The 7,702-nt window shown below is 54.4% G+C and overlaps 1 protein-coding gene across 1 annotated transcript; it reads right to left on the reverse strand.

Moving 5' to 3' along the window:
- Positions 1-6,874: 6,874 nt before the first annotated feature.
- On the reverse strand, positions 6,875-7,659 carry LOC103602775 (rho GTPase-activating protein 27-like; the record flags this gene model as incomplete). Its single annotated transcript, XM_008587207.1, is given in 5 exon segments — positions 6,875-7,052; positions 7,144-7,249; positions 7,353-7,391; positions 7,394-7,486; positions 7,582-7,659. Coding segments are annotated over 5 exon segments (494 nt in total), but the record flags the coding sequence as incomplete, so codon positions are not given.
- Positions 7,660-7,702: the final 43 nt, after the last annotated feature.

Raw genomic sequence — 7,702 nt, forward strand, 5'->3', positions numbered from 1 at the left:
CTCTCTCTCTCTCTCTCTCTCTCTCTCTCTCTCTCTCTCTCTCTCTCTCTCTCATTATCTCTATCTATGTAGCCTCTCTAAGGGACTAGGATAAAAGCCTCGAGGTTAAGATGTCTTGATCTCAGTGACAGGATTAGGGCTGAAGGGGCCATACCAGCTGAGTCTTTTCTTTTCGAAACCTTTCCCCAGAAGTCTCTCCCAGCAACTTTTGCCCACATCTTATTGACCAGAACTGCATGTGACATGACCACCCCCAGCTGCAAGAAGATCTGGAGAGACAAATATTTTCAACTGGGCTTCTAGCTAGACCAACAAAATTGGAGTTTTGTTAGTGAGAACCAGGGGGAGAATGGATATCAGCCAAGGAACCAGCCATGCCTATAGGAATACCGAGGAAGATTCTGATTGGCTCTGTGTGGTCATACGGTCGTCCCTGAAGCAGCCACAGGGCCTACTGCGAGCTCTGACTGCCCAGGCCTGCTTCAGGTGCTTACCCCTGGTGGAGGGGGCAGCCTTAGCTGAATCCCATGGAATAGGTTTCCATGGGAAGAAGAGAATGTCACCAGCAAGAGGAGATAACACTTGTAGTCCAAAGAGCAGATGCTGGGTAGATAAACAACATACGCCCACTACAAGAATTTTCTAGTATAGAAAAAAAAAATACCAAAAAATAACTTCAGAAAAAAAATGCAGCTTCAGGAATCGCCCCCCTCCCTGACACAACATATTTGAAGTTATGTTGCAGGAACCAAATATAGCCACTCAGAGGATGCAGAGAAAAACGGTGTGGAAAGGAAGACGTCCTGGTTGGAGTGAGTGTGGAGCTGGGCTGTGAAGGAAGCGCCGTGTAGGGAAGAGGAGCAGAAGGCAGAACCTGGAGGGAAAGCAGCATGCAGAGGTCAGGAGCAGGGCTGGCTGGGAGCCGAGAGGATGGCCCTGAGGGCTTTTCCTCCCCGAGTGTACCTGGGCCCTAGAAAGCTGGAGGCTTCTTTTTCCCCTTGGGTCAGTAGTTGGCTTTGGAGCAGCCCTCGTTAGCAATAACTTGGCCTGGGAGGTTGGGCAGAGGGGAGTGGGGAAGATCTCCAATGCTAAGCTCCAAAGGAGAGGACGGAGGTGACTCCAACAAGGGAGCAAAAGAGAGCCACCAAGAGCAAGTTCCTGGTTCCTAATCCAATTAAGAAGTGATGACATGGTTGTTTTCAAGGGCTATGCTGGTTACCAGACACCTCCCAAGAGGCTCTATCTGGCAGCTCGACAACTCACTGCTGAACTTGGGATCCGGAGCTGTGAGCTGTTGCGGCAGCTGGCCTAGGAGCCCAGGCTCAGACAGCTGGAGTGGGAATATTTAAGGATGAAAATAATGGGTAAGGAGCTGGCTGTTGTCATGGAAACTGACTCTGGGTGGATGAGACATGGTCCAATGGGTAACCCATGGGAAGAATGTCACCCACCACCAGGCTTCACTGTGGGCGGCTAGCAGGCACCTCTGGAACCCACCATTCCAGTCATGCTCATGGGCTCTGTCTACCTATCTTTGTCTGCCGCCTCCTAGGGACATCGCAGTCTGGCAATGTGAGCTCCACTCAATTTATGTCAATATCTGAGGGGCCTGGAGAGATGCCCTCAAACCAGAAAAGCTTTAGCATGGCTCCTGCCACCCTGAGTTAGTAGTGCCTGGCAGAAACATGATATAGTGTCAGGCCATGGAACTGTAGCTGGGGCGAGGGCCACAGACTAGGGTTAGGACAGAGTGGCATGGTAAGAATGTCCCTGGGCAGCAGGGTAAAATGGCAAGTGTGCTGGATTGGGAGTAGATGGACACAGAAGCACAATCATACACAGTGAGCTAAGTGTGATGAGAGAGGTGCACGCAAGAGCGTGCTGAGAGGGTGCAGGGGCAGGTGTGAGTTGGGACTTAGAGGAGGAAGAGGAATCAGCCAGGTGGCAGCCCGAGGAAAGGAGGGAGGCAGGGGGACTGTCAGCCCAAAGGCACGGAGGCAAGACACTGCCTGGAGGAGCTGGGAGCTATAGGCCTGGCATAGCTCGTGTGCAGGAGAATGAGACACAGCTGGAAAGGGCCCTGGATGTGACATGGTCAGATGGCTGCTGGGTGGAGAATGGAATGGGGAGGACAGGAGCCTGTTCAGAGGCTGCTGTGGTCACTCAGATGAGAGACTGGGGGAGGACGGGAGAGGCAGATATGGGAAATATTTAGAAGGAAGATTGGGATGTGGTGAATGGAGGTGCCAAGCCTAGAAGCAGGGAGAAGAGCTGGTTTTGGAGTTCCGCTGCAGGCACGCTGCATTTGGGGTGTCTGGCATCCATCCACGTGGTGTCTTGCAAGCAGGTGGACATTTGCACTTGGAACTCAGGAGAGAGTGTCCATGCTGGAGATAGAGATTTGGGTGACACATGTGCAGGCTCGGTGGCTGAGTCCCCGGAGTGGAATGGATGAGGGCCCTCAGGGAGGGTGGAGGGGAGAGAGCAGTGGGCTAAGGGCACAACCCAGGGGGCATCACCACTGCTAGGGTGGGCAGAGAGGGAGTGCTGAGGAAGGGAGGGGTGGAGTGATGGAGAAGACCCCCACTGCTGTGGACAAAGGAACAGCGTGTCTCCAGGGAGACAACAGGCAGTTCACGAGTCCACCCTCATGAGAACTGGGCATGTCCACCAGACGTAGCAACCAGGTGGGCACCATGGCCTTTTCGGGAGTAGCTTCAGGGGCAGACGCCAGGCCACAGGAAGATGTAGGGGCACCAGCTGAGAGGAGGCAGGCTTGGGAAGAAGCCCCTATGGCAGCCCTGATCAACTATGTCACTGTCACCCCTTTTCATGTCTCTCCCCTAAACAGATGGAACTTCAAGAGAGCAGACATTGCTTCTATATATCTTTGTGTCTCCAGAGAAAAACCCAATTCATTCAAAACATTCGGTGCGCACCTACAGTGCTCACCACACACTGTGCTGTGCTGAGGACCTACGGTTGAGCCTCAAACTTCTGCTGGGTGCACAATAGGTCCCCAGACTGTGCAAATGAAGCTCTGGGCCAGGCTCTGCCTCCAACCTGCTATGCGACCTCAGATGAGTTACGTCATCTCTCTAGGAGCTTCCTCACTGGCAGTGGGTGGACTTCTGAAGCTTCTCCTTGTGACAAAATGTGATAATTCTGGGACTTCTCTGCCTGCTGCTACATTGTTTGTTCACCGAGGCCTTGGCATTGCCAGCAGCCTGAGGTGGGGGTGAGGATTGACACTTCCCAAGACCTCCGCACTTAAGGATCCTCCAGCTCATTGTCCTGATCACCAACATCCTTGGCCACAGGTCCCCATTCAGTGTGGTCCACAAGACCCTGCATGCTCTGTCCCGTGCCAGCTCTCTAGCATCACCTCACACCACACCCACTGGCTTTCTGGGCTCCTGTCACAATGGTCTTCTCTCAGATTTTGTTCTCCCCACAAGCCTTTCGGCCTCAGGGCCTTTGTGCATGCTGTTCCCTCTGACTAAACACCCTTCCCTTAATTTCTCACCTGGTTGACTCCTCTTCATTCTTTACTGCTTCTCTCAAATGTGGCCTCTGCAGAGGCATCTGGGATCCCTGGGGAACAGTCACACCCCTTGACACACCTCCAGAACACCCTGTGCTTCTTCCTAGCTCTTGTACAAATGTGGTTAACCAAGTAATCAGCTGTTTAATATCTGTCCAGTTCTGCCCTTGGGCTCGGGTGAAAGGGGTCCCTGCCATGGCTCTCCTTCTTTGGAAGGCTCCGGTCTAGAGCTGTCTGCAGGAATATGTGGGGCCCTCTTGGGGGTCGGTCACGCCTTTCCTCTTAGACCATGCTCCTAATATGTGGGACCCCAAATGGCCCATTCCCTCAAGGGTAAACTGTGTCACCAGTGGGGTGGCCAAGTAGCAGTTGGTGGCAGAGACGCATGAGCAGTTTGCACCCATGGACTGGGGTGTCCACATGAGCCTCTCCTTGAGGCAGGATGGCTCTGCCCCAAGGGTGGGAAGATAAGGGGACAGGCTGAGGGCCAGCGCCAGCTCTTCTTCTGCCACCATACTTGGGTGTGGAATGTGGAAAAGTCCAAGAAGTTTGCATTAGAACCTGACTTCCAGGTCATTATCAAAGTACATTTGTCAAAGTAGTTGCTTTATTTAGAACTTTTAAATATATAAACATATGGCATGAAGCCTCCATGTGTACTCTTGCCCTGGCCCTGCTGGCTTGAAGGGTGGGCTTGGGTTGGCCTCACTACTGGACCATAAGCTCCACCAGGGCAGGCAGCATGTGCCGTGCCCCTACCCCAGAGCAGTGTCTGGCTGTCTAGCTCTTAATCCTGTTCCTGACGCCAATTGTCTAGCTACACAACTGTGATGCTCCGGCTAGGTGACCACGCCAGTTGTCGGGCTCTTTTACCTGATGGTAACCCTGCACCAACTGGGCCGATTGTTGAGCTAGGACTGGGTCTGGAACTCCCAGACTCCTCAAGCTCATTCACAGACTGGGTCACAAACCCTTCATATGCCAGGCTGGGTCACCAGACCCTACACATGCCAGTCTGGGTCACCACACCCCTTCACCCAGTTCTATGAGCTAGGTAACCGGCCAAAAGGTCCTTGGAGCCATAGTTTGAAAAGCCATAGTTTGAAAAAATAAAAAATAAAATAAAGAAGAAAAGTATCGACTAGATTTAAATCAGAAAAACAAAGCATAGCCAGGAGCCCTCCAGGGTACACCTATACAGAACAGAAGAGGGCTCCGAAAATCAGAAACAAAGCATAGCTGGGAGCCTTCCAGGGTGCACCTACACAGTAGTGGATATAATCCAACCAAAGAGCAGAAGAGGGCTCAGAAAATCAGAGAAAGGAGAAGAGAATAAAGCATTGCCTTGTCAGAATTTAGGCCAGGGACTCCAGGAGAGATCTACCAGCAGCAGAGACATGGGAGCAAAACAGTCCCAGTGGCCACCTGCCTCTTGCAGCTAAAGTCCTCTCTGGTGCCCATAGCTTTCCAATTTTTGCCAGTGATTAAATTAGGCTCTTGGATTCCAAAGTCATAGAAATGAACAATGTACCCAACAGTAAAGCAAGCAACACTTTATTAAAAGAGGAGATAGACAGGGCCGGCCCATGGCTCACTGAGGAAAGCATGGTGCTGATAACACCAAGTCAAGGGTTAAGATCACCTTACCAGTCATCTTTAAAAAAAAAAAAAAGAGGAGATAGACTTATGCATAAGGGAGGTAGCAACCAAGGGGTGGTGTTTTAGTCCTTTACATGGAAAGGAGTTCAGGGGTATAGGCCAGCGTCACTGGAGGTGGTCCATTCTGTTCTTCCTGGTTGTGACATGGGCACATGCTCAGTAGGTCCAAAATGGCAGTAGTGTTCATTGTCACCCCAAAAGGGTCATTGTAGCAGTCACCTTGATATTTTGTGCACAGGTGGGAGTTCCTAAAGGGGTCTTTTTTTTTTTTTTTTAAAGATGACCGGTAAGGGGATCTTAACCCTTGACTTGGTGTTGTCAGCACCACGCTCAGCCAGTGAGCTAACCGGCCATCCCTATGTGGGATCCGAACCCGGGGCCTTGGTGTTATCAGCACCGCACTCTACCGAGTGAGCCACGGCCGGCCCACCTAAAGGGGTCTTAAGGTTAACCTGTAACTTTTACAATTATAGTAAACAAGCCTTGGGGAGGGGTTTTGCAACTCAGTAAGTATGTTTCCTCCCTTATCTCAGTCTATGTTGTCAGGGCAGCCCATGGGGTACATCATTTGCCCTGAGGGTCTCATGACTGAGGAGTGGAAAAATAACAAAGTGTCCTCAGCAGGGAAAATAGAATCAGTTTGGTTCACAGGCCTAGCCTTACTGTTTCACTGCCCCCACCCTGCAGGCCTCTGCCAGCTCTTCAGGGCAAGTGGGCGCCAGGTAGGCATACTTGACACCCAGGGCACTGGAAGGGGCTGGGGGGCTTCTGCCACTGCGATTTCCCCTCCCCCCAGAAAGAGCAGCTGGGGCAGCTTCCCTCTTTGCCTTCGGGCACCTCTGCAGGCCTAGACAGAACACACCCAGCTTAGTCTCTTTGCTTGGCCCATGGACCCATGCTGGGAGGTTGGGGGAGAGCTGAAAGGATTGATTGCCCCGCCTTCCAGGCTGTGCTGTAGTGTGGGAGCCTTTGCTGGTGAGTCTTGTCACCCGCAGGATCCTGAACAAGTCACTTTGCCTCTGCAAGCCTCAGTTTTCTCATCCGTAAAATGGGATTGTGCGTGAAAATTGTGCCTGTCAAGCGGCAGGTGCAGGGTGCTCATTTAGTGCATAGGAAGAACCCTTGCACAGAACGTTAATGGCTCGGGGAGGGCAGAGGCGGAACCCCAAACAGGAAAGCAGATGAAACCAATCCAAAGCCAGCCTGCAGGGCTCTGCTCAGCTGCCCACTCTGGGGGCTAGGGTCAGTCCTCTTTTGGGAGCAGGGACATTGTCTATCACTGCTTCATGACCTGCACAGGGCCGGGTCCACAGGGCTTCCGTGAGGGCCTGACCAGGTGAAGTCCTGGAACCAGGAAGCCCCTCACCAAATTCCTCCTCCCAGCACAAGCCGTCCCAGAAAACACTCCCTCTCCCCCCACTGTCGCCCACGCACAGTAGGCGGCGCTGTCAGGAAAAACAGAATCTAACCCCGAAATAGGACATGCCAGGGGGGGAAAAAAATCACAATTTGTGAACGGCCCGCCAGGGGTCACCATACTCTCGGAACCAAGGGGTGCAGAAATCACACCGGCCAGCACACGGGTGGGAGGTGGAGAGTCTCAGAAAGTCCAGTGGCTGCCCAGCTTGTCTGGCGGGACCACGGTCACCGCCCCCAGTCCCAAATCCGCAGTCAGTGCGGCGGGAAGATTTCTGAGCGCTGCTGCAGGATGAGCTCCACCACCTGGTTCTGGAACACCATGGTCATGGGCATGTTGGTCTCTTCCGTCTGGGGCCGCAGCAGCGTGAGCCAGAACCCCATGGCCACGCTCTGCACCGACATGCGGTTCTGCTCGCCGTGCTCGATCACCCTGCGGCGGGGGTGGGGCAGGATCAGGTCCCACAGCTATGAGGCTCCTGCCAGGACCCTCCTCCTACTCCCGCGCGGCTCGCCCCGCTCACCCGCACAGGTGCTGGAAGAGCAGCCGCAGCGCGTCGTGGTTGGGGGCGGGCAGCGAGCGCACTGGGTCACGCACACGGCGGCTGCGCCGGGCCTGGTCCTGCAGCTCTGAGAAGGGACGGGTCGGAGGGTCGGGACCAGGGCCACGGGGGTGCCCCGAGCAGGCCAGCTCCAGCCCTCCCCCATCTGCCCCCTGCCCCCAGGTGCTCACTGATGGCCGCGGTGAACTGGCGGAAGTGCGAGAAGGGGAGAGGGGCTCCGGCAGCTCTCGAAAGAAGAGCTTCAGGGCGCCCGTGATAACGTGGACGTCCTCCCAGCGCCCATCGTCCAGGTCGAGACGCTCACCTGCGGCGGGGGCGGAGAGGAGGACGAAGGGGAGGTCAGTACCCCTTCGCGCCTTCAGGCCCAGGGTCGGGGGCAGGGCTGGGGACCGGCCTCACCGTGGTCCACCTTATAGCGCAGCTTCTGGGTGGTTGCCGGGTTTCCACTGATGCGGTACAGCCCGTCGATGTCCCGCCCTGGAGCAGAGGGAGGCGCTGACCCCGGGTGGGGTGGGTGGGG

Source organism: Galeopterus variegatus, unplaced genomic scaffold, assembly GCF_000696425.1.
Source record: "Galeopterus variegatus unplaced genomic scaffold, G_variegatus-3.0.2 Scaffold4288, whole genome shotgun sequence".
NCBI classification, from domain to species: Eukaryota; Metazoa; Chordata; class Mammalia; order Dermoptera; family Cynocephalidae; genus Galeopterus; species Galeopterus variegatus.